We start from the raw sequence: 26,299 nt of genomic DNA on the forward strand, positions 1-26,299 counted from the left end.
CCGGGAGCGGGCGGAGGAGGCCGCGGAGGGCGCCCCACCCCGGCCCGGCCCCGCCGGGCCCCGCCCGCCGGTCACTTAGCTTTCGTTTCCCCGGTGGCGGGGGCGGGACCGGACAAGCCCATGGCCTCGGCCCTCCGCCCGCGCTCCCCACTTTCGCTCGGGCGCCTCCCGGGGCCGCGTCGCAGGGCCTGCGCTCGGGCCATGGCGCCGCCGCGCCGCTTGGCGCTGGAGCTGCCGGGCTGCGCGCTGGCTCACTTGGCCGTCGGCGGCGACGCCCCCGACGCGCTCCCCGACCCCCGCGTGGCCGCGCTGCTGGGCCCGCCCGGCCGCAGCTACTCGCTGTGCGTGCCGCTGGCGCCGGCCGGGGACTGCGCGGCCCGGGTGAGGGCGGCGCGGCTGCACCAGCGCCTGCTGCACCAGCTGCGCCGCGACCCGCTCCGGCGGTGCCAGCTGCGCCGGCTGCTGTGCTACGGCCCCGGCGGCGGGGCGGGCGGCGTGGAGCACGGCTTCCTGCTCCACGACCCCGGCGACAGCCCGGACACCCGGCGCGCGCTCTTCTCCCTGCTCGGCGAGTCCCCGGAGGGCCCGCGTCTGGGCGAGTTCGTGGGCGACGCGCAGCAGCAGGTGTGGCAGCACCTGTGGGAGCTGCGGGACGGCGCGGGCTGGGAGCAGGTGGGCCCCCGCCAGCGCGTCGTGGCCGCCCCGGAGCCCGCCCTGCACCCGGTGGTGCCCGACCTGCCCAGCTCCGGGGTCTTCCCGCACCGGGAGGCCGCCCGCGCCGTTTTGGAGGCGGTAAGAGTTCTGCCCCTTCCCTGCACTCGGGGTGCCCCCCTCTCGGCTTCAGACAGGGAGTGGACAAGGCGCGCCCTGTCGGGGCTGGCGTACCCAGCCTGGCCTCCGTCGCCCAGGGAACTGCATCCCAAGACACAGGACCTATCAGGCCGCTCGAGTGCCAGACTCTGGCTTAGACACTGGGGATTTTTTCTCCACTCTTGGCCGCCAGGAACGTCCTATTCCAGGTGGGAACTGATGTCCCAACGCCACGCTCGGCCAGGCCTGCTCTGCGGGCGTGCTGAAGGCACCTGGGGAGGAAAGAGGTTGCTGGGACGCAGGGAGGATCATGCCATCTGGGAGGCCGGAGCGTGATTTTGGGGAGAAAAGGGCATGAGTTTGGGGTTTGAGAAACTCGTTCTAAAACCACAGCTGTCTGCTTACTGGCTGCCGGCCCAGGTCGCACGACCGCTCTGTTTGTTCTCCCTTTGGTCTGTGACACACTCGCGAAGTTTGGGACAAGCGGAGACCTGGCACACAGCAGGTGCTCAGGGAAGGAGGGCGAAGTTTCTCTCCCAGCGCAGCCTGGCCGGACCCGGGATGTCCAGACTTGGCTTTCTGAGGCTGCACTGGGGAATTTAGTGCATTTTGCAAGCTCTCGGGTTAGTATTACGTGGCGGTTAAAAGGGCAGGACCGGTCACTTGGGTCTAAATCCCAACGCTGGCCTTTATTACCTGTGTCACTTTGTGTTCCTTAAACCCCATGAACGCAGTTTCCTTAGTCCAAAGATGGGAGAGATAGTGCTGGCACCGTCACCGAGGTACCGTGAAGGCTGGCCGTGTTAATCCCCGAAAGCGCTTAGAGGATGAAGCGCACGTCTTACAAACGTGTGGCCTCGCTGCAGAGGCATAGTAGGGCCTGCGGGCAAGCCCAGGTGAGAACTCCGCCCCGCACTCACCTGGGGTCCGCCGCGCGCCGCTCTCTTCTCCGCCCCCTGGCGGCTAGGACGGGTCGGTGCTGACCACTCCAGGAGCTACAGTCTTGCTTTCCACTTGGGACACACTGCGCCAGGCCTGTGCTGTTCCATGGTCGCTCTGCGCTTGTGGTTTTGCCTGTCCTTCCTTCTCTGGGGTAGCTGGTCAGTGAGGGTTGCAGGCCGAGAGATCTCAGCCGCTATCGCCCTTTTTTTTTTTTAGGCACTGCTAGTAAAAAATGAAGGAATTCAGCTCTTCTTCCCATGTTCAAAATGCTGTGAATTTAGCATGGCGTCCAACACAAGCCTTAGGGGCACCGGGCAATCTTGCAAAATTTTGCAAAAGCCCCGCTGCTTCGCGGCTGATGCACAGATTCACCATTGTTTTGCAGTGTATACCCTTCATTCCTGAAGCCCGAGCCGTGCTTGACCTGGTTGACCAGTGCCTGGAGCCAGTCCAGAAAGGGAAGTTCCCGGTCATTGCCATCGAAGGCCTGGATGCCACAGGTAGTATTACCTGTGAGTTATAGGCAATGCAATTAATTGCTCCCTTGCGGGAATAGATGGGTCTTAAGTAAAACTTGATAGAGTTCAATTCAGAAGCTTCATGTCCGTCTCTAGTGTGCGCCAGGCACGGAGCTAAGCAGGCCTGGGATGCAAAGATGAATAAGACGTTCGGTGGGGGACGGAGGAGGGGGCTGGACCTCAGGTGTTCTGGTGACCAGTAGAAGGCCTTTAATGCAGCTGTGGTGTGGGGAACAGAGCTGTGGTCACGGGCAGCTCTGGAAGAGCTGACACCTGGACGGTGTTTTCCATACATATGAGAGCAGTACAGGTCAGGGAAGCAGGAGGGGTCCTTGCCGACAGAAGGACCAACGTGGGCGAAAGTGCAGGGATTTGAGTCAGCCTGGGGTATCTTTGAAGCTCAGGCCCCGCTGAGGACCCTTTTGAAGCAAAACTAGGAAGAGCTAGGCAGCTTTGGAGCTGCCAAACAGATACTGAAACACAATGGACAGCTCATGCTTAGCCTAAAACACAAAAAGTGGGAGAAGCAAGGTGCCAGGGGCAGCAGGATACAGCCAAGGACTAGGTCAAGGTGGAGCCTCGGGAAGAGATCACATGGTTCAGCATGAGGTGGGGCTCTCTCCGGGGCAGGTGGGAGTGTTTTGAGGAACCAGGTGGAGCTTTTCCCAGGCCTCGAGGTCTATGCCAGAGTTTATCATTAATTTGTGAACAGAGCACGTTTTGCATTTCTTAGAAGTGTTGTGATACCACATAGAGGAAACCCTGGTTCTTAAAGGTCTGGGTTTTTTGTTTGTTTTGTTTTGTTTTTGTTTTCTTTTTTCTTTTTCTTTTCTTTCCTTTTCTTTCTTTCTTTCTTTCTCTCTCTCTCTCTCTCTCTTTTTTTTTTTTTTTTTTTTTTTTTTTTTTATCCAGAATCATCGTAGGTAATGAACTGCTTTGATTTGCAGGTAGATAGAGTGTCTTTGCTCTTTGTGGGCTAATATGAGCATTTGGGACTGCTGTGGTGGCTGTGGTAACAAAGCTTCTGTTTGTCTTTTCCGCAGGCAAAACCACGGTTACCCAGTCAGTTTCAGACTCACTCAAGGCTGTGCTCTTAAAGTCGCCACCTGCTTGCATCAGCCAGTGGAGGAAAATCTTTGATGATGAACCGACTATCATTAGAAGAGCTTTTTACTCTTTGGGCAATTACATTGTGGCTTCTGAGATAGCTAAAGAATCTGCCAGATCTCCTGTGATTGTAGACAGGTAAGTAGAAAGATGCTGTGAGTTTGTCACTTTCTCCCAAACGTGTAAGCGTGTGTGCCCTTACACACAAGTGTACGCCTGTGTTTTAAGTCAAACTGTGTTATGATAATAATGGGAATAATGTCTATGACTTGTTAATCACCTACGTCACAGGCAGGCATTTTGCTAAGCACATGCATGTGTTATACCGTATCTGCAACAATTACATGGGTAAGTGGATGCTAAATGTTATCCCTAATTCACCGATGAGAAGCACAGGCCTTACAAGGGTTAAGGAACTTGCTGCTGACTGAGCTAGAAACAGCGTACTGAGGACATTGACAAAGCCTCTGCTTTAGAAATCGATTCTTTCAGTAATTCATTTGTTCACCAGCTAATTTATAAAACATGTATTGGGTGTCTGCTGTGGGCCAAAGACTGTTCTCAATTTAGGGGATTTTAGGTACATGAGCTGGACGATGGTGCTCTGTTTCACAGAGCGGACATTCCGTCGCAGCAGCGTGGTCTAGGGCGCACAGACGTGTGAACAGATCGGAGAATGATAAACACCCTGACGGAGATAAATCACGGTGGGTTTGGCGGAGGACGTCCTCTCTAAGGAGGTCATGTTGATCTGAGTTCTGAAGGCTCCCAAAGAGATGGGAATGGAAACCGTGGAGTAACAGCATATAGGCAGAAGAGTCAGCAGGAGCAAAGCCTGCAGACAGAAAGAAGGTAGCATAGTCCAGGGCTAGAAGCAGGCTTTGTGATGAGCACATGGCGGATGAGGGGGTGCTTTCCAGAGGAATGAACGTGGCAGGGAATAGGACAGCAGGGCCCGGGGGCCAAGACAGTACAGATTTTATTCTGAATGCGGAGGGGAGCCGTTGGAAGGTTCAGATAATGGAGTGACAGAAACTGATTTAGATTTTAAAAATGCCGTACCTAAGAAATAGCTTAGAATACCCCAGGAATGATTGAAGTGTATGGCAAGCCAGTCATCCCTGGCTTAAGATCACTGGGCCCGGTGATATGGAAATTACAATCATGGTGAGATCCCATTTTGCTCTCATCAGGTTGGTGAGAACCAATGAAAATGTGCTGAGACTCAGAGCTGGAGATCATGAGATCATCAGAAGCTCTGCAAGGTGCTGGCGGGGCTGGACACTGGGCTCAGAGAGTGGACTTTAACGGGGCAGCAAAGTGAACACTGCTTCTGCCTCCTGAAGAAATGCAAGAGCTTCTTTTTTGTTGTTTATTTCTTTTTTAAAATTTTATTTTTTTATTTAATTCATTTAACATGTAGTGTATTATTAGTTTCCGAGGCAGAGTTCAGTGATTCATCGGTCTTATACAATACCCAGTGCTCATCGTAGCGCATGCCCTCCCCAAAGTCCATCACCCAGCCACCCCACGCCCCACCTGCTTCCGCTCCAGCAACCCTCTCTCAGCTGTATTCATAATAGTGAAAAGTTAGAAAAACCGAAAGCCCATCAGTCGAAGGAAGCCCACGGAAGTAGTCGCGTATTTCTGAAATGGAGCACCGTTCCGCAACATCAGCCAGTGCAACATCCGTGTGCGTAAAATGCAAAGCCCTGGTTTCGACTGCGAAAATCAAGTTGCAGATAGTTGTTCAGTAGAACACGTGCCAAGTAATAACGAACTGTAGAGTACGGAGGGGAGAAAGGATAGGGAACGGATTTAACAGAGCGCTGAGGGGAGAGAGAGGAGGCTGATACCCAGTACAAGAGGCCCCCTGCTGCAGGTGAACGATCGCTTAGCGTTCCGGGGATGTGCACTGCTCTCTGCAATTTTACTAATTTCTGGAAAGATAAGCAGGGGTATCGAAGTATGACAAGTAGTCAGGAAATCGCACTAATCATCAATGTAAATCTTGAGGAATTTCAAGCAGTAAACACATCCAAGTCCCACAGCCAGACTTGGAACGTCACCACACCCCATAAAGCCACAGGGTTCTCCTTCCCAGTCCCTGCCCATTTTTCCCCACCCCTTCGCCCTCCCCCTGTAGTAACCGCTGCCCTGACCTCCATCACCCAGGAACTGTCCGATCTAGTCTTGACCTGCTTTCGTGTTTGAATCTGACTTCCGTCTTGCCCCATGTAAGACTCGCCTTGCTGCTGTGAACATGTATACATTTTTTTAATAGAGAGAGTGTGCAGGGTGGGGAGGAGTGGGGTGGGGAGGGGAAGGAGGGGGGAGGGAGAGAATCTTGAGCAGACTCCGTGGCTCGATCTCATGACCCCGAGATCATGACCTGAGCTGAAACCAAGAATTGGGCTCTCTGCCAACCGAGCCAGCCAGGCCCCCCTAGGGATGTTATTCTGTACATGACTTTGGTGCGGGTACATATGCTGTTCTGGTCTGTAGATTTCCGGGAGTGGAATTGTTCATGTGTGTTCAGCTGTAGCAGGTATTGCAAAAAGTTTTCTGAAGTGGTCGGAACTGCTCACCGTGCCCTCTCCCCGCAGCCGTGCTTGAGAATTTCCTGTGGCTCGTGCTGTCGTCAACATCTAGCATCGCCCTCCTTTATTCGAGGGTCTCCGCTGGTTCCCAGTGGCTACGTTGATCACTGAAAAGCTAGCTTGCCACATCTGGAAACCTCTACCCCTTCCCTGAAGTGTTTTCCTTTGTACGCGTTTCTGTGTCTCTGAACTATTCCATGAGAAGGCGATTTGCAGCGTGGGTAGGGAACAAAGTGGGAGGTGGTGGGTTGCCAGGTAAGAGGAACAAAGCAAAAAATCAGCGAGAAGGCCAGTGTTCTCATCTAAGCTGCAATGCCAGCAGGTAGTTTTAACACTGGGGATGGCAAGATCATCATTGCAAGGTTGTGAGTTAGAGGGGATCGTGGAGAAGGGTAAGAAATTCTATTCCTTTGTAGGACTTCTTTGCCTGTGGGATGTTTTTACCCTATTATTAATGGGTCTGGATCTACCGTATTTGAGATCTTCTTTTTAGACCATGTCCTTTCTCAGGGAGACAGACTGAACTTCTCCTAATATAGGGAGACTCCCTGAGGCACAGGATTTCTTCAGACATCCCAAAGTCCTGGAGCTGCACTGGCTTCTGCATGTAGATAGATACCTAGCCTCTCTGCTGCCGGTTTCCTAATCTGCCCAGTGGAGATACTCCATATCCCTTCCCTGCCCACCTCTGAAACTTTGATGAATGTCCATTGGGTTGGTGCAGGGGGGAAGTGCTTTGCAATAGCAAATTGCCATTAAGATATAAAGCATTATTATATAAGCTATGTACAATGCGTTAGCAAATTGCCTTTGATCTGAACCGATGTGGCTTGCCTGATGGCAGGATTGGAAAATTCTAAACGGTGGAGAGCCTGAAATTGATGGCCAGAGGGTATGATTATTTAAAAGGAGCCGCAGCATTGTCAGGGAGAGAACTCCTGCTGTAGAAAACGGGCTCATTCTTCCCTTGCTTTATCTCCTTTGTGTCTGCGAATTGTCGGCAATTTTGTTCTTTAGAGAGATACTGTATCACCTTGTCAAATGAGAAGAAAAGAGCGCTTATTTGTTGTCTGGGTGGGTTTTATTCATGTGTAAAGATTTTAATGAAACCCATTTCAGACCACACCATCCTCTGGCAGAAGAAACGAGGCAGCAGAGTTGTCTTTGATGGTGACTGTGCTTAAGGTTGGCAACTTAATCACCCTCATTACCTTTAAAAATCTATTCTTGCTGATGGTTTTTCTACAAAAAGAAGGCTTTTAAAATGAAGATGATATCAGCCTCTGTATTCATAGCTGAGTGTTTAATTCAGTGAACACGGGACACGTGCAAAATGCGGAGCAAATTGTAGTTTGGTTGCCAAGAAAGAGAAGCCTGGACTTGCAGGGATGTCTTCAGCTCAGGGGATACGCCGCATCTCACAGAGGATGGAAAGCGCATGATTGTAGGTGGTCAGTCAGGGGCCTGATGGAGAGGAGGCTGGGGTTTCAGTGCACACCTCTGGAGGTGGATGAGGGCCTGGAAGAGTGGACAGTATCGGGATTGATCGCCTCCCCAGTTAATTGTTTTTGGGGGGTCTTTTTCAGTATTGTCTGCATTACCACATTTGAAAAATGCAGGTTTAGTGATAATCAGTATCCAGTAAGAATAGATACTGTCTTCTAATGATGGGGTGATACAGTTTGTAAAGGGTTTGTCTTTCTTTTTCTTTTCTTTTCTTTTTTTTTTTTTTTTTTTTTTAACAGCAATTGTGGAAGGAAAACAAAGCTTGCGTGCTTTTCATTTTCCAGGTGGGGAAATTGAGGCTGTAGTGGCTTAAATGAGTTACCTGTGTCCACAGAGCAAGTAGGGGGCAGGGGATAAATTGATCCGCAGCTTGGGTAATGCTATGAATTCATTTCATAGAGTCTAGTACGTCCTTTTCACTCTGCAAAGAAGTTCAAAAAGAAAATGATCAAGAATTTAGGATTTTATGTATTATTTCTTTTAAAAATTATTTATTTTTGAGAGAGAGAGAACATATGCATGAACACAGGGGAGGGGGGAGAGGCACAGGGAGAGGCAGAACCCCAAGCCGACTCTGCACAGAGCACAGAGCCCCACACAGGGCTCGATCTCACAACCTTGTAATCATGACCTAAGCCGAAACCAAAAGTCAGATGTTTAACGGGCTGCACCACCCAGGCATCCCCAGAATTTAGGATTTTAAAACACTGAAGGCAGCAAATTGAAAATACGAACAGGGGTGGGACCATAGGTTCTTCTCTTCATTGGGATGTTGATAATCATTTCATAAATATCCGTTGCAGGCGATATTCCTTTGCTACTGTATTTAAAGTTTTGCATTTAGTCTCTCAGACTTGGAGTATGATAGGAACAGGGCAAGATTCTAATAAGCTCTGCCAACTCATAAACAGATTCCGATTCGTTCATTTGCACACCCAAAGAATGCTTACTGCGTGCCAAACACTGGTTTCAGTTTTGGGAACGCAGAGGTGACTAGAAAAGGAATTTTCTAAGGGAGGAGTTGAAAGAGGTCATACTTACAGACAAATTGCTTTTCTTTATTCTTTGGTAGAGTCCACCGTGAAGGACATTGAGGGCCCAGAAGAGGGAACCAGGAACTCTACTTGGGGGTTCCATCCGAGTGGGGCTCTGCAGGCAGAGTAGGAGTTTGCTCGCTGAGAAGCTCAGCCCAGCTGGAGGAAAGAGCACGAAGACAGGCTTGTGTGATGCAGTGCACATGGGTGTACCCTGTGAACGCGGTTCTGTGTCTTGAGCAGGATGTTTCCAGCAGGCAGGGAAAAGCCATGCGGCATTTTGAAATAGATTTTCTTTTGCGGTGGTGATTTTCTTCTCCTCCTCCTGCCAGCATTTAAAAGGAGCCTGTCAAGGGGGGGTGGGGGGATGTCACAGAGTAGTGGAGGTCATATTTGGGTTTACTACCCCCCGACGGGTGCCAATGCACAGTGAGTGGCTGGACCCTGGGCAGGACAAGGGCCGCCTCGCCAGCACCCCCAGAATGTGGATTTCATCCGCAAACTCCACTTTAAAACAACTTAACACTGAATGGACCCGCGGATTTTTATCTGGCCACGACATGAGGTTAGATGCAAGGGGACTCGGGGACACGTCGCCCTCCCTTTTACAGAAGGCGACATGGTCAGGCCAGAGAGATGCAACCGTGTCACCTTGGGACACACGTGGGATCCGCCGAGTCTCCGTCGCTCTGTGAAGAGCCCGCTGCATTCTCACTGTGGCTGTTGGCTTCGGTGTACTCTTCACATTTTATAAACACTTTAAAAATAAGATTTAGGGGCACCTGGGTGGCTCGTCAGTGAAGCCAAAAGTCTGCCTTTGGTTCCAGTCATGCTCCCAGGGTCCTGAGATCGAGTCCCGAGCCGGATGGGGCTCCCGGCCCAGTGGGGAGCCTGCTTCTTCCTCTGCCCCTCCCCCACTTGGGTTCTCGCTCACTCACTCTACGCTCTCTCTCAAATAATAATAAAAAAAATCTTAAATTAAAAAAAACAAGTTTTAGTTTTGTTAATTTGGAGTGTGCAACGCTGAGGACACTTGAGCCTTTGCTGGTTTCAGCCTCTTCCCCAACTGATCTTCAGGTACATCTTGACCTTGACCTCTGTTGGTGCAGAACTCACTCCTGCCCTCCTTCTCAGGTACTGGCACAGCACGGCCACCTACGCCATAGCCACCGAGGTGACCGGGGGGCTCCAGCACCTGCCCCCGGCCCATCATCCCATCTACCAGTGGCCCAGGGACCTGCTCAAGCCCGACCTGGTCCTGCTGCTCACAGTGAGTCCCGAGGAGAGGATGCATCGGATCGAGGGCCGGGGCATGGAGAGGACCAGAGAGGAAGCTGAGCTGGAGGCCAACAGCATATTCCGTCAGAAGTAGGTGTCCCGGGGTGCATGGCGGGGGTCCTGGTCATGGTGGGGAGCTGGGATCAGCTCTGACTTTAGGAAGGCAGAGAAAATGACTTCATTCCCATTTTCCAAACCCACGAGACCGTATCCTCCAAGCTGGGTTCTGCTCCTGATGGTGTCGTTCCCCCAGGGCTTTAGCATCGTGGCTGTGGGACTGGACCCCAGACCTTCCTTCTGGTCCTGGCTGTGCCGGGAACAGTGTGGACCTGGCTGAGAGGCTGCACGTTCCTGGGTCTCGGCTCCCCAGCCGTAATCTAATGGGCACGGAGTGCTGGGAGCCCGCGGTGACTTTTCCTTAGTGTCAGGTTTTTGGGTTCCGATGCTCTGATCCTTGCAAAGGAACAGGAACCTCCCTTTACTGTTGACAAAACGGGGTTCTCAAAGGACTAAGTGATTCGTCTAGATTCGCGCAGCTACACTGTGGGAAAACAGGATTGAAATCACAGTCTTTCTGGTTCTCCAGGTAGTGGTTTTGTTGTCGTTAGAAACCGGGGGGAGAGTCTGGGCTGTCGTCTTGCCTGATGGCTGAGCCTGAGGCAGCCTGGGAGGGCAGGTTCAAAAAGCCAACGCGGAGGAGTTTAGATAAATAGACAATGAGAGCCATGCTATCCTAACACAGTCCTGCTAGACATAGCCCGGCAACAGCAGTGCTGTGTGCACACAAGCCACATCAGACCATTTACTTGCACCGACGGAATTAGGCCTCGTGACGCACTCGCCAGGAAGGCATGATTTCTGTCCTCATTTTACAGATGAGAAGACAGAGGCAGAGGGGAAGGGAACGGGTGAGTTCACTCAGCGAGGAAGTGTAAACCGCACGTGTTGTAGACACAGGCCGGCCCGCTTCCGTCAGGCCGTCCGCAAACTCATTCGCAGGCAGGGAGGCTAGCTCACACCCGAGGGCGAAGTGGAAACCTGGTGCAGTTTTAGCAGGCTCGGCCGTGGAAACAGTGCCGTGGCTGAGGACCGCTGGCTTGTCTGAGATCTTCAGTGCAGACCATGGGGACATTTCCCGGTTGTCCAATCAGTTAATCTCTTAGAGCCTCTGCTACTTTCTTTGCAAAACGGGGGAGGGCCTGGTTCCCTTCCTGAGCTTACCCCGGGTATGAAACCAGAAGAATCATGCAGAATGCTGACGCGTGGTAGGTGATAGGTATCAATAAAGGCTAGCTATGGAGCCTTATTATAAATTTATGATTTATTGAACAAAATGTATCCAGTGTCTCCTGTGGGCAAAGCCAGTGGCTGAGGGGAAGAGTGAGATAAACCAGATGGAGTCCTTGCTGTAAACTCTGTATATCACGGTAGGAAAATAGCATTTGCATGGAGAGCCGTGTTAAAAGATAAACCAACCCTTTTCATTATGCCTGTCCCCAGGGTAGAAGTGTCCTATCAGCGGATGGAGAACCCCGGCTGCCATGTGGTTGATGCCAGCCCCTCAAGAGAAAAAGTCCTCCAGACGGTTTTAAGCATAATCCAAAATAATTGTAATTAATTGTAATGACTCCATGTAATTACCCATTTTGCTAGATTTGGTGTTGTTTGATGCATCTAGGCCCATGACTGGTTGCTTGTTTTTCCCAGATTTCTGTTGCATAAACAGAGCGTGTCCTAGAAAAATGGAGACCAGACATTTTGGTTTTACTTAAACCATTATCCTTCCTTCTGACCAATGGACCCATCAAGGTTGAGACTGTCATGTTCCAGCCAGAGATCAGTGGTTGCTTTTTCAAGTATAACAAACTTTTTTTTAAAAATATATTTTAACTACATTCCTACCAAATACTTCCAAGTTTTGTCTTATCCAGAAAGCATGAGGGACACAGAGGCAACCAGGATGATCTCCCAAATCAACAGAAGCCCCTTCAGCCTCTCCCATGCCTACACCTGGGCCACTGATGGGATCTTGATATAGTAGACTTGCCTTTTTCCCCATATGGCCACATGCCCTCAATGGGGACTCCGGCCTAATCCTTGAGCCAAGTGCCCCTGAAGAAAGGGTCCATGTGTCCTGGCTGTCTGAGGACACTCCCACAGAGCCATCTTGGGTAGGGGACACTTACAAAGAAGACCTGGGACTTGTGCCCTACTGGCCCTGAGATCGTACTCTTGGTTAGCATCTGTAAGATAGATAGAGAGATGGCCAACCCAAGATGCTCTAAGTACAAACACACCAGGCTTCTTTGAATTATGTTCTCTTTATTTATATTTCTTTCCTTCCCCCTGAAAACATGGTTTTGGATATAATGAGTGTTTTGGACTGAGCTGGATGCCTTAAACTTAGCCAATCGAGCAATATATTTGTATTGATATTTACATCATGTTTCTCCTCAGCGTAAGGGCTCTGCTTACTAATTAAAATTGAAGCCAAGAAGCTAAATGCAATGCTTGTTGTGTATTTTCATTACACAGATTTAATTGATCTCACTAAATAAGCACAGTGGATCCTGGAATGAGGTTTCTTAGTAAATTATCTTGCACTTGAATGTCTTACGCTTACGCATGAAATCAGCTTTGAGATCTGTTTGCCTAGGGAAAAAGAAAAGCTGAGGAAAGAGGAAATTCAATAACTCTGTGGCCTGGGAGAGTCACTTGACATCAATAGTCCATGTAACTTGATCTAAAAAGTGATAATAATTCTTTATTTGTCCTAAGGAGTTTGCTGAACCAGGTGATGACCTAAAATTCCTTCCAGTTCTAAGACAGGTGAAGTTTGTGAACTGAACATTCCCCCCAAATAATTACATTTAAGGCCTTATCAGGTTTATCATATAGAATTTTAGATTGTAATCGAGTTTAGTATTAATAACTGTATCATACTGTTTTTCAAGAGAATTAGAGGTAATTTTTACATAATATATTTACATATGTAAATATGTAATTGGTTTCAGTTGAAAATGTTTCGTAAAGCTAATGAATAGCATCATGAAAGATGGCGTATCTAACTACGTCCTCAGTGTTACTTACTTAAACAGTTTGAAAAGTCTATGTTGGCAGCCTGGGAAAACAAACACTTTATGGTTTCTTTTTGCACCTTGCAAAGGAATAAAGTTGCTGTGATTTTCTAACTTATGATGTTGTCACAAGTGTATTTTGGTGTTCGGAGGTGCTGGTCTGGATGGGGACTTTTGGTCAAGGAAGTGGGCAGGTGTTTGCTCGTGGGCCAAGGGGAAGCGGTGGTCCAAGTGCTTTCAGAGGAACGGAGGGCAGTTTCGGTTTGTTTAAAAAAAACTGCTTCCGGAAACTAGAATCCTTTCTTCGTGGCCAATATTAAAAAGAAGAAATAATTCTTTGTGCTCTTGGGTTTTTGGGGACCCTAATAGGTATATGATTTATAAGCACGAAATAAGACGGCAACTCTGCCCAGCAACAGACGACAGGGAATCATTTGCTTGGCTCTGTTTCATGACAGGTTCAGTCTTTCTGTTCTTGTGACAGACCTTTCGTGGTCCCAAATATTTATTCTCCCTTTCTTCCACAGTAATAGAATGTTTGACTTGACCCATGGCTGCCAAGAATCACGAGTACATTTCCAGAGCTTCCGTATGGTGAGAGCGGCCAACTGGTGGCCACTTACAGGTTCTTCTGGAAATCTGTGAGCAGAGGGGCTTATGGGATGCCCCTTCCTCCTTTTCACTCTACACGTGGCATGGTATTCGGTGGGTGGTGATAGCAAGCCTTCTGAGGACTAAGAGAAGCGACAGTCTGAATGAAGGCTGTTTTCCTTATGAAGACTTGGTGTGGGCTGGCTGGGGATGCGTGTGGTACCCTGGGGAGGGGCTGTGAGGCAGACGCAGGACACGTGCACAGCTTCACCATCCGCCTCCTCTTCAGCCTGCCCCCCTCAGTGGCACCCGCTGGCTTACTCGAGAGTGGAAACTCCTTTTTTGCTGAGCCTTCTCTCTGAAGTCTCTCTCTTCTTGGAGCAATTGGGTGGCATCTTTTTTTATTAATGATTTTTTTTTTTAAAGCAATCTCTATATCCAATGTGGGGCTCGAACCCACAAACCCGAGATCAAGAGCTTCATGCTTTACAGATGGAGCCCTCAATTATGACACATCTTTAAAGTGTTTAGGCCCTGGGACCTTTCTGGAATGTGTACCAAGGAAATAATCAGTGATACACATAAATGTTATATATGTATAATGTGTTTCCAGTAATTGGGGAATATTTATGTATCTGCATAATGTACATTTGTGTATAATATGTATTTGTTAAATACATTAGGGTAAATCCTTTTAATGGAATCCTGAGCAGAACACAAAGCACCTAAGAATGTGTAAAGCAGCAAAAATGCTTCCCTTTCAGTGAGAGCCAGTGATTTACATTTCAGACAAAAGTGAAGACATAGCTAAGAGTATCTTACAACACTTCCCTAGGTTGGCGACTCCAGAACGGGGGCTCTGTGCCCATTAGAGCAATCTGATTGCAGGTGTGCTGAAAGACGGGGGTTTGGGCCTTAGGCTTTCTTCATATGCACGCTGCTCTAGGAGCCGGCCACTCAGCCACGCTTCACCTTGGCCAATATATCCACCGGCAAGTCCACTTGAACCTTCAGACTTCGGTAAAAGTCGTTTGGTTCCTATCCTTCGGTGTTTTCCGTGTATGAGTGGGGACAGGAGAAAGGGTCGCTGGCCTCCCGCCCCCTCCCGCCCCCTCCCTTCAGATGCTTCATGAAATTCATTCAACTTAGAGCTGTAATCTACAGCTAGGAGAAAATGTTTTCCCGTCGTGTTGCCTATTGATAATTTGGTCTTTCTCATGAGCACCGTAACTGGGTAGTAGAGGGAAGATATTTACTCCTATCAGATTCAAACTTAATATAACACGAGCTTTTAATGGTCCTTCTAGGTAATGCCCACGCTTGGAGAGAAAATGTTCAGTGGATCAGATCCTCCCATGTTCCAAGCCTCACCCTGGCCCCTCTCTAAGATGGCATCTGGGTGCCTGGGTGAGGGAGGCCATTTGGGCCACCATGGGGGTGAGGGGAATAGCCTCTCTCTAACTGGATGTGGTTGGCCCTGCTGGCACAGGCACGTGAGATTTTTTCCTTGTAGTCCTTCATGATGAACTTGGCCTCTGTGGGATCTCACTGGCGTTTGGATCTCCCGAGTCTGTCTTCCTTGCAGCCCCGGCCATAGTCGGCCTCATGGCCAGTTCAGTTCCAAATCCTCCTCTCTGGGGGCTCCTGGACCCTCAGGGCATAGTCAAATGTCAAGGAGCAGTCAAGCAAGTAGATGTCAAGGCCTCCTCTGCTCAGCCATTCTGCACATTCTGGTTTATTCTGACATGACTTGAAGTTGGTTCAGAGAAGTTTGAGGTCCCAAAGGGAGACAGAGGTGCTTTCGATGTCCCCTTACTGAACCGATCTTCTCGGGTCTAGGGCAGAGCCTGGAGGCAGGAAACTGGAGGGCATGGGCCTCAGCACCATGAATCCAGCCAGCATAGAAATATTTGATTCTACTTACACATTAACTTTTCATCACCGTGGTTTTTAGACGACCGGATGGGAGAGCCTTTGAAGTCACAGTGTGTCTGACGGTGTCGGAGTCTTTCCCCCCTCTCTGCCTCCTCTGAAGTGGAGCAAGGCTTCTCGGGAGAGGGAGATGGCCTCAGATGCGGAGGCAGACACACACGTCATCACATCCTCGCCACACCTTCTGTGGCTGGTGTGGATGTTTAAGGCAAACCAGGGTATGGTTTATGCTGCCCGGGGGTGTCGAGAATCGTTTCAGAGAGATGGAAACAGACCTTCCCATGAAACAGGTGTGAGTACACGTTAAACTGGATTGACATGAACATGTCTTGCCAAACACTGTGTCTTGTTGTTGAGGGCTGGGTCACGTGTCTTCTTCAGTCAAATGCTTCGACCCACTGATTTTTTTTTTTTTTTTTAAGATTTTATTTATTTATTTGACATAGAGCAAGAGCAAGAGCAAGAGTGAGAGAGAGATCAAGCATGGGCAGGGGATGGGGCAGAGGGTGGGGGAGAGGCAGACTCCCTGCTGAGCAGGGAGCCTGGTGTGAGACTTGATCCCAGGACTCTGGGATCATGACCTGAGCTGAAGGCAGATACTTAATGACTGCCCTTGACCCACTGATTTTTATACTTGAACTAACTTTAAGATTCTTCTGGGCACAAATCACATACAAACTATCTAATTTGGACCTGAGTATTCTAATTGAAGGCTCTGCATGGGTGTAAATCAATGTTGCAACTTTTTATTGCTAATCTTGAATTTTTTTTTTTAAAGATTTTATTTATTTACTTGACAGAGAGAGATCACAAGTAGACAGAGAGGCAGGCAGAGAAAGAGAGAGGGAAGCAGGCTCCCTGCTGAGCAGAGAGCCCGATGCAGGACTCGATCCCAGGACCCTGAGATCATGACCTGAGCCGAAGGCAGCAGCTTAACCCACTGAGCCACCCAAGCGCCCAATCTTGAATTTTTTTAAACAAAGTAAAATATATAAGATGGTTGGGCACTAAACTTGCAAAGCATTATGTTTGGTTTGATGCCTGCTTGTGACTTCGTCATGCCAGCTCTTTTCCTCTAGTTTGCCTGATGCAGACTTACAATTCCATCCAAAGCAAATATAGCAGGATTCCACTAGAGGGAGGAAAAGAACCAATTTTGAACATTTTCAAGGGAGCTGGTCTTGTGCAGAGATAATCACTTCCCTCATTACACACAAACCGTGCTTGGAAAAACAACAGTGATTTCTTTCATTTTTATTTAAATGTCTGCTCTAATGGGAGAACAAAGAACAAAACATGGAACATTTCTAGGTCAAAGTAGCATGTCTTTAAAGGTGGCTAATTTCTTGCTTCAAGAATTCTAAATACAGCCCCGGGGTCAGAAAAATATTCAAAGAAAGACCTTAGTGATCAGCGAACTCAATCTCTTTCTTTAACAGTCGTGGAAAATGAGTCCAAGAGGAAGACTTGTGCTGCCTCGGGTCGTAGGGTTCGTTAGCAGCAGAGGCAAGAATGGAAGGAAGTTTTCGGGATCTTTCTCCAGGGCTCTTTGTAACACAGTAGACCGTGTCAGCAACGCTGATGTGTTGAATGTCATAGGCACCTCCATAGACATATTTGTGTACATCCATATGCAAGCATACATTTTCTTCCTTGTGAGGTTTATGATTAGAGATCTGGCTTTAAGGAACATTCTGGGGCTTTTATGTTCTTGTTTATTTGCTTTTAAAACCTCCCCTCCTGAGCCCCTTCCTTATATAACTCAAAATGCAACCGGCACTGTGCACGTAGGGTATGGCTAATGGATTCCACAAGGTCTGAGCTCTTGTAATGACTGCCCAATTACCAAAATACCATGGTTTAGAAAACACATCGTAAACTTCCCTGTGAAGCCTCCAAGATTTTTATTAACATACGTGATATTAATGGTTGTGCTTATTCTGCCATAATTGAGGGCGTGTCCCATTTCTCTGAAATAATAAGGCATTTGGAGGAACTATCAAATTTCACTTTTGGCTGAACCTGGTCTATAAGCTCTTCCAACTGTAATGCATTTTGTGTTCATCTTTGGGGTAGGAAAGATTATTTTCTGAGTTTTAATTGGAAGAAAAAAAAAAAAAAAAGCCCTCCCAAATATTCTAGTCAGCTGTTAAAAAAAGAAAAGCAACCCCAAAACGTGGATTTGTTTGAAGGCATGGAATATTTCTTTCAGCATTTTCTATAGTCAGAGCTTTATTAAGGAGTTTTCCGCATGCTGCCAAATATTCTGACTCGGGGCTCTGGTCTCTTTCTACCTGGAGAAAACTTGCATAAAAGACGAGGTTAGGGTTTGGTAGAAAATTCGGAGACGGGTTTCAGGAACAGGGGTCGTTCTTTCAATAAACGACGTGCGTGAGTAAGACGTGATGCGGGAGCGAACGGGCTGCAGCAGGTGTCGGAATCGGCCTCCACTGAGCGGCCACATGACCTTGCGTAAGTCCCTCTGCTTGTGAAACCAGAGTTCAGGCTGGAAGGGGTCCCAGAGCTCGCCCTTCCCCAGGCCGTGAGGTCATCATTGCGGAGTGGATGGAACTCTGTCAAGTCCTAACAGGATCCCACCGGGGTCGGCTCTTTCTATAGCACCTCCATACTGTTTCACGAACTTGGGAAGCACGCGGTGGGGAGGTAAGGTGATGCCAAACGCCCTTGCTCCCACAGAACTTTGAGGTGAATGAGTCTTTTATTTAAAAAATCCCTTGAAATTGCCTAGTGGAGTCTAGTGCGACATCGTGACTGAGGAGGGACCAGTTCTCAGGGGGCCATCACCACGGCCCCTGGAGCACCCATTCTGCGTGCAGCTGCACTGGCCTCTTGGCTGGCGCCCCCCGCCCCCCCCCACTGCCCCCAGTTGTCTACTTGTCGCTCGGCACCGATCTGATCCTGCAAGCCGCCTCGAATGGATACCACCCTCGGGGTCCTTATTTGGGTCTTCTTTCAAGTCCGTTTGGCGTTACCATCGCTCAGTCTAAGATGCCATCCCCTCTTTCTCTTCCTCTTAGCGCTACCTGTCTCTACCCCTGACTGTCCATGCCTGTGTCTCTGTCCACATCTCCATCTGTCATACCCATCCGTAACTGCATCTGCACCTACATATCCACACCAAGAACTGTATCTACAACAACATTTGTAACCACACCCATAACTGTATCCATATATGTTTGTATTTCTATAACTCTATCTGTAACTTATATGTGCTTATTTGTACCTGTGTCCTAGAATGTACACGGCATGAAGACAGAGGCTTGGCTTGGCTCCTTGCTGTCACCCCAGTGCCCTGAACAGGGCCAGCATAGAACAGGAGTCCAATAAGTATTTGTCCAATGCAGGAACGGATCTCCTGCCTGTCAGACTCAGGCTGGGATTTGGGTTGTGGCTTTTGTTAGCTCTGTGGACAAGTGACTTAACTCTAGTGTGACTTTATTTTCCAATTTCTCCACCGAGGACATCATCGTGTTCCTCGGATATCTGATGCGAGAGAGAAATCAGGCACCGTGATGAAAAATCCTTGCCCAGAAAAGGCACCGTGTTGAGGTCCGCTTCCTTCTTTCTCCTTCCATCGCGCTGAGCACCTCTGACGCTCACACATCTCTGGGCTGGAAGGGAAGCACAGCTCTTCACAGTCACGGCAGACTTATTTTGGGAGTCGGCAAACCTGCTCTGGAAAATGATCGACCTACACTTTGTTTTCTACAGGAGGCTCGCTACAGTGCAGAGCAAGTTTATCCCAGAGTTTAAGCATGGTGAATATGTTTTTCTATACTTTGTAGAAGATTACTGGTTTCTTATTTAATTTGCTAATCAACAAAAATTAAGAGTTCAGGGATATTCGAACTCATGGATCAACTTCTTCTGTTGTCTTTTCTATCCTGTGAAGTCACCAGCCAGCCCAAGGTCCTAGGGCTCGTTCACAGGAAAGCCTGGAATCATCTACAGCCAGCGTAGCCTCGCATCGCCCGTGCTACGATGCCACAAGTGATGGCAGAGTCCGTCTCGATGACGCTCTAAGTACGTGAACTAGAAAGCAAGTACCTAGGTCTGCAGAACATTGCATTTGTGCGGCCCTTCGTGGTTGCAGAGGGTACTTTAAAAGGCCTCTCAGTGCGTCCCGATTTCTATCCTTTTGTAGCTGAAGCAGGAGAAGTTACAGACCTCCCCGCCGTCCCAGTTGATGAGGAGTGGAGCCTGGAGCTCACTTCGGGACCCAGGACCGTAGATCTTCGCTCTTTCCGCTCTTTTCCTTGGCCTTCCCGGGAGGAAAGTTCTGGTCGCGCAGACTTGTTTATTCAGGCACAGAGTCTCTGCTAAGTGCCGGTGACTCTAGAAGTAGTTGCGAGCACACAGCCTCAGACAGACAGGGACCCGGCCCCCCTCTCTGGGGGAGGGACACAAGAATGAAGAAGGAACCTTCGGAGGATACCAGCGCCAACCGGGAAGCGTTTGAGGGAGCCTGGGAGCCCCAAGCTGGGGGAAGCGTTGAGATTTCAGATTGGGTTTTGTGTGAAGTCTTCTCTGCTCCGGTACTATTTGAGCCCCTGAGGGGAGTGGGGAGGCAGCTGTCCAGTTATCAGGGAACAGGGGCCCGGAAGAGGCAGTGGCCCGGGCAAAGCTCCTGAGATAATGAACTTTGCTTGATGTGTCCAGGGCTCCGAAGGCGGCGAGAGGGGCTGTGTCAGCCAGGGAGCCGATGGCTCCACGCGGAGGGGACAAGGCCTGGCTGGTGCCGCAAACCTGAGGCTTTGGTGCCCGCTGGCAGGTACGGGACGGAACGGGTGAGATGCGGTCCTTGCGGTAGCGGGAGATCAAAGGTGATTCAGGCCCACTTTGTTTTACAGCTGCAGAAAAGTTTCTTTTAAAGAGCCAATTCTGTGTCGTTGAGGCACGCTGTGTTTCCTGAGGTCGGTGAAGCCGGGGGACGGACGCCAGCTCCGGGCCTTTGTCCTCGGAGTGTCGGGACCCGGCCGGCCTGGGGGAGTTCGTGGCGTGAACCTGTGTCCCGCCTTCCCTTGAAGACCCGAGTTGAGCCTGCTCTTGGCTTCCCGTAGTCTTTCCCCAGCGATTCAGCTCTTCCCGGCAGCTGCCACACACGGCTGCCGTGTTTCCCAGAAGAGCCCGGGTTCTCCGGGTCCACACACGCGTTATCCGCAGCGCAGTGAAATGTCACAAAGTCACACACGCCGTTTTAATTAATAGGATTCGTAAGTGCTCACTGGGAGTCAGCACTAGAGAAGCCACTTTTTTCTTCCCGACATTTCTGCAGCACGCCCCAACATTTGCAATATATTGTTCTTTTACTGTCCCGCTAAGACTGTAAGTAGCCGAGGAGAGACGCCCCTTCCCTCCCCCTCCCTCTTTCCCTCGAGCTCTCTCTCTCTCTCTTTTCTTACTGTTTTCTTTCTTCTTTCAGGAGGAAATGGAAAGTCAAGTGGTATTGAGTACGGTGGGAAGTGCTGGAATTCTAGAGGCCCAGGCAGCTTTTTCTGGGAGGTCTGGCCAGACCCCTCGAGAAAGGGGCATCAGCACCGGGTCAGGCTGTGGGGGTGAGGCAGCAGGGGCTTGCTGAGTCTGCAGCTGCTCTCGGAGGGGGGGTCCTCTTTGCCCCCAGGGACACGCTGGTGGTGGGTGGGGCCTCTGGCAAGCGGGGTTCAGGTCCAGGAGGGTCCTTAACTCGAGGACTAAATTCGGGGAAATCGTCGGCCGGCTCTAGCGTACCAAGGGGCTGGATTTTAGGCGATGGCGTTTCTGCAGCTCTCACGTCCTGCTGTGTGTGGCTCTGACCACCTTAGAGACATTAACTCTTTTCATTTTCCAGACAACCTGGGAGGCAGGTAGCACGGGCATCTGCATTTTGCTGATGAATCGAGGAAGATCCGGGGAGGCTCAGTAGCTCACTGGAGGCCACAGGCCAGTGCCCGCCCGGCGGCAGGAATTCCATTCCCAGGGCTCTGCCTCCTTAGCGTGGCTTTTAAATTCTACGCGGGGCCTCCGGGTGCAGGAGTGTAAGCTCCCCGCTCCCGCCCACCCGTCTGATGAGTAGGATTTTATGAGGTGAGATTTCAGCCAGCATGGAAAACTCCTGTTCTAACCCTTTAAGTCAAGCTGCACACGCCTGTCTCTCAGTCCACCTTCACTTTGGGCAGATTTCCTGCCGGAAACATCCACCGAGCTGGTCAGCCTGGGGAGGCCTCGGGCACAGGGGCCGGCCCCCAGCCAGCACTGGGATTTGTTATCTCTAAACTCCTGGGGGTCCGCAGGGGCTCCTGGGGGCGAGGCGGCTGGCCAGCGAGGGCTCCTACTGGCCACTAGCTACAGCCACCAATACGGACCCCACATGGAGTCACGAGTCCCCAGGGGTCTCAGGATCACAGGGGCGCAGGTAGAGAAGCAGCTGTAAGTGCCCCTCCCCACCTGCTCACCCGTCCGCCCACTCCCCTCGCCTGGAAGCTGGAACCTTCTCCCAGCAAGAGGCAGGGGCCCCTGTGAGGAATTGCTCAGACTCTGGCTCTTTCCCAGCCTCTTCCCCTTCAGTTCTCCTGAGAAGCACACAGGGCCCTGGGGCCTCCTCTCTGGAGGCAGTTCTTGGGGTTCTGGGGTTCTGGGGTTCTTCTTTCAGGCAAAAACACATCTCATTCCTTTAACTGTTGCTGCAGGTGTGCATTTCCCTGTGCCGCTGGCCTCCGTCACCTGGAGGGAAGTGTGCTAAATGGGATCCTCTGTCACCTCAGGTCCCTGGGGCCCATGGGTCCTCCTTCCTGGGGCTCCCCGAGGCTGGGATCCTTCCCCTTTGTGGGCCTTACTGGTGCTGTCCCTCTGTCCCTGATGCGAGATGACCTGTGTCTGTCACTCCCAGGTCCCCCGCTGCCTTCCCAGCATCTAAGCGGACGCTAGCCTCCTGCCGGTGACCCTGCTCTGCCCACCACTCCATCCGCCTCCGTTTCTGAAAGTGGCCTCGCCGCTCAGGAGCTCTCACCGGACCTCTTTTCTTTTTACACGCATTAAACGACTATGCCTGGACCTGTGTTTTGTTTTCTGTTTGTTAAAACACGCGGTAGCCTCATGCACATGTTTTATACTTTGTTTCTCACTTAAAATACAACTTGGAATTTTTCACAGGAGAACACAGGTTTCTATTGAATTCATTTTCACATCTGTATGGTGTTTTCCTTGTATATGGCAATCTTAATTTATTGGACAGATTCCTTTTTTTTTTTTAAGATTTTATTTATTTGTTTGACAGAGAGAGACACAGCGAGAGAGGGAACACAAGCAGAGGGAGTGGGAGAGGGGGAAGCGGGCTCCTGCTGAGCAGGGAGCCCAATGCGGGGCTTGATCCCAGGACCCTGAGACCATGACCTGAGCTGAAGGCAGATGCTTAACAACTGAGCCATCCAGGCGCCCTTAACAGATTCTTTTTAAAATATGTTTTACTTTTTGAATTCTGTTATAATTAGCATCCAGTGTTGTATTAGCTTCAGGTGTACAATACAGCGGGTGACTAATTCTATACATTACCCAGGGCTCATCCCTACGCAGCCGCCTTCACCCCATCGCCAAGTTCACCCACCCCACCCCCCATCTCCCCTCTGGCGACCATCAGGGTGTTCTTTGTGGTTAAGAGTCCGGTTTTTTTGTTTGTTTGTTTGTTTGTTTGTCTCTTTTCATTCTTTGTGTTTAGCAGATTCTTGACTGACCGACAGTTGTTTGGGCTATTAGCTATAGTAATCCTTGCAGCAAATGCACACCGTTGTGTGTATGTGTATACCTATGTGTGTGAGTGTATGTGTATACTTAAATGTGTTTGTGTATTTCTGTGAGTGTATCTGTAGAATAAATGCATAACAAAGTAGGCACTGAGTCATATATATATATATATATACATATACATATATATAATCACACACCTTCTTTATTCATTCGTCTGTTGAAGGGCATCTTGGTTCTTTCCACAGTTTGGCAACTGTGGCCTTTGCTGCTATGAACATTGGGGTACATATGGCCCTTCTTTTCACTATAAATCTGTATCTTTAGGAAAGTAGTGCAATTGTTAGATCATAGGGAAGCTCTATTTTAAATTTGAGGAATCTCTGCACTGTTTACCAAAGTGGCTGCACCAACTTGCATTCCCACCAACATTGTAAGAGGGTTCCCCTTTCTCCACATCCTCTCCAACACATGTTGTTTCCTGTTTTACTAATTTTGGCCATTCTAACTGGTGTAAGGTGGTATCTCAATGTGGTTTTGATTTGAATCTCCCTGATGGCTAGTGATGACGAACATTTTTTTCATGTGTCTGATAGCCATTTGTATATCTTCTTTGGAGAAGTGTCTGTTCATGTCTTCTGCCCATTTTTTGACATGATCATCTGTTTTGTGTGTGTTGAGTTTGAGGAGTTCTTTATAGATCCTGGATATCAGCCTTTTGTCTGTACTGTCATTTGCAAATATCTTCTCCCATTCCATGGGTTGCCTCTTTGTTTTGCTGACTGTTTCCTTTGCTGAGCAGACGCTTTTTATCTTGATGAAGTCCCAAAAGTACATTTTTTCTTTTGTTTCCTTTGCCTTTGGAGAAGTGTCTTGAAAGAATTTGCTATGGCCAATGTTGCAGAGGTTACTGCCTATGTTCTCCTCCAGGATTTTGATGAATTCCTGTCTCACATTGAGGTTTCATCCATTTTTAGCTTATCTTTGTATGGTGTAAGAGAATGGTCAAGTTTCATTCTTCTGTATATATCTGTCCAATTTTCCCAACACCATTTATTGAAGAGACTGTTCCCCCACCCCCACTGGATCTTTTTTCCTGCTTTGTCAAAGATTAGTTGACTGTAGAGTTGAGAGTCCATTTCTGGGCTCTCTGTGTCTGTTTTTGTGCCAGTACCACACTGTCTTGATGATAATAGCTTTGTACTATAACTTGATTCTAAAACAGTTTCTGGTTCACAGCAAAATTGGGAAGAAGGTACAGAAATCTTTTATGTAGCCCCATCCCCACTGGTGCACACCTTGCCCACTGTCAACATTGCCAGCCAGGGTGGGAGATTTGACACAGTGAACCTCTAGTGACACATAATCATTAACCCGAAGTCTGTAGCTTGCATTAGGGTTCACTCCCTGCATTGTACATTCTGTGGGTTTAGACACATGTTTAATGACACGTACCCATAACTATAGCATCATGCACAATAGTTTCACTGTTGTAAAATGCCTCAGTGCTCTGTCTATGCATCTTCCAATCCCCCAATCCTAAATCCTGGCAATTTCTGATCTGTTTACTGTCTTCACAGTGTTACCTTTTCCGGAATGTCATAGAGTTGGAATCATACAGTCCGTAGTCTTTTCAGATTGGCCTCTTTTGCTCGGTAATATACATTTGAGTCCCTTCCATGTCTTTTCATGGCTTGAAACTCATTGCTTTTTAGTACTGAATAATATTCCATTGTCTGGATGGGTCAAGGTTTTTTGTTTTTGTTTTTGTTTTGTTTTGTTTTTTTAATATACTTACTTGGTTGCCTTCAAGTTTTGGCAATTATGAAAAAAACTGCTACAAACATCATTGTGTCTCTGCCTTTCTTGTTTAGCTTTGAAAGTTCCTCCCAACTCCAAGGTAAGTTAGAAAAAAAAAAAATTTGTGTGTCCTAATTTTCTTTTGGTTTGTGATTATCTTACTTTTATTTTTTGATCCATTTGAAATTATTCTGGTGTTAGAATATGTTTTTATTTTTTTTATCACATATCTTGTAAATTATTTTGATGGGAAGAGCTACATTTTTCTTTGAATCTACTTAAGAGGTACTCAAGTGTTTGGCATATGTTTGGCACTAAATACTCCATTTATTAGGGCCATGATGCCTATTTGCTTTAACAAGTATTACGAGGTAACACTGCTGTATAGGAAATGCTAACGTGGGGATGGTGCTGCCATTGACTGAAGAGTTACTATGTGCTGGATAGAGTCTCTGCCCGTTTTACCCATTTGAAGTCCAACAAGGTACATGTGTATAATGGTCTCTATTTTCCATGCAAGAGAATGAATGATCTCCAGCTCACACATCTTTCAAGTGGAACAGCCTGGACTTGAACACATGTTATTATATCTTCAAAACAGCAAGATTTTCCAACATCTGCTGTGTTGGTAATGGTGGAGAGAGGAGGTGAACCAAGTGTGGCTCTATGAAGTCACCTCTGTCTGGTTCACTTACTGGAATTTATAGTCCTACTGACTCAGTCTTTACATCAACTCTTTTATTGAATTAGATTTGAACCTCTCCACTGTCTGTAGACCCGATGAGGTAAGACTTAGTAAATGCTTCGTGTTGGCTTCTGTCCCAGCACGGTGGGTAGGAGCACTTTACAGTGATAATTTCCTCCTAATTGGTTGTAACTAATGCACGGCCATCCTGGAATTTGTCACTTACTGAAATGTACCTTAGCAAATGGACCATGTTCTCCATCTAAATGTAAATTTGCACACACTAAAAAGTAGGTTGGTGGAGAGGAGAGCCAGGTTAAGGAGCAGAAGGTGACCTGAAAGACATGTCCAGGTGGGCAGTCGGTGACCTAGTGAGTAGCCACCTTGCGCTGAATCTCATCTGGATGAGGGAGGGTCTGGACTCCCATGGAGAGGCTCTCCTCTGCTAAAAGTCAGTGTGAATCTCCTGGGCTAGCCTGTCTTCCTCATGGGTCTGTTTCCTCATGAGCGGAATCAAGAGGCTTGGTTAGATCTGTGGCTGCATTCTCTGCTTTGTGGGGGTGGCTGGGGAGCATCCTAAGGAACAGGAGCCAGAAAGGGTCTGAGTCCTCTGCTCCCTCTCCAGCCCAAGGCTCTCTGCCTTACCTGTTTTCTATCTGTGGTTTCCACGGTGACCAGTGTT

The 26,299-nt window shown here is 48.8% G+C and overlaps 1 protein-coding gene and 1 long non-coding RNA gene across 2 annotated transcripts; both read left to right on the forward strand.

The window, feature by feature from the left end:
* CMPK2 (cytidine/uridine monophosphate kinase 2) lies at positions 1 to 12,990 on the forward strand. The gene is made up of 5 exons (XM_059132746.1): positions 1 to 792; positions 2,138 to 2,252; positions 3,314 to 3,515; positions 9,652 to 9,885; positions 11,296 to 12,990. Exons 1-5 carry the CDS (start codon positions 121 to 123, stop codon positions 11,411 to 11,413), a joined length of 1,341 nt encoding a protein of 446 aa, XP_058988729.1. The 5' UTR covers positions 1 to 120; the 3' UTR covers positions 11,414 to 12,990.
* Positions 12,991 to 14,581: 1,591 nt separating this feature from the next.
* On the forward strand, positions 14,582 to 23,232 carry LOC131807425 (uncharacterized). The gene is made up of 3 exons (XR_009344483.1): positions 14,582 to 19,174; positions 19,309 to 20,187; positions 20,267 to 23,232. It is a non-coding gene; the product is annotated as an uncharacterized LOC131807425 (long non-coding RNA).
* The last annotated feature ends 3,067 nt before the right edge of the window (positions 23,233 to 26,299 follow it).

This window comes from Mustela lutreola, chromosome 9, assembly GCF_030435805.1.
Source record: "Mustela lutreola isolate mMusLut2 chromosome 9, mMusLut2.pri, whole genome shotgun sequence".
Classification (NCBI taxonomy): domain Eukaryota; kingdom Metazoa; phylum Chordata; class Mammalia; order Carnivora; family Mustelidae; genus Mustela; species Mustela lutreola.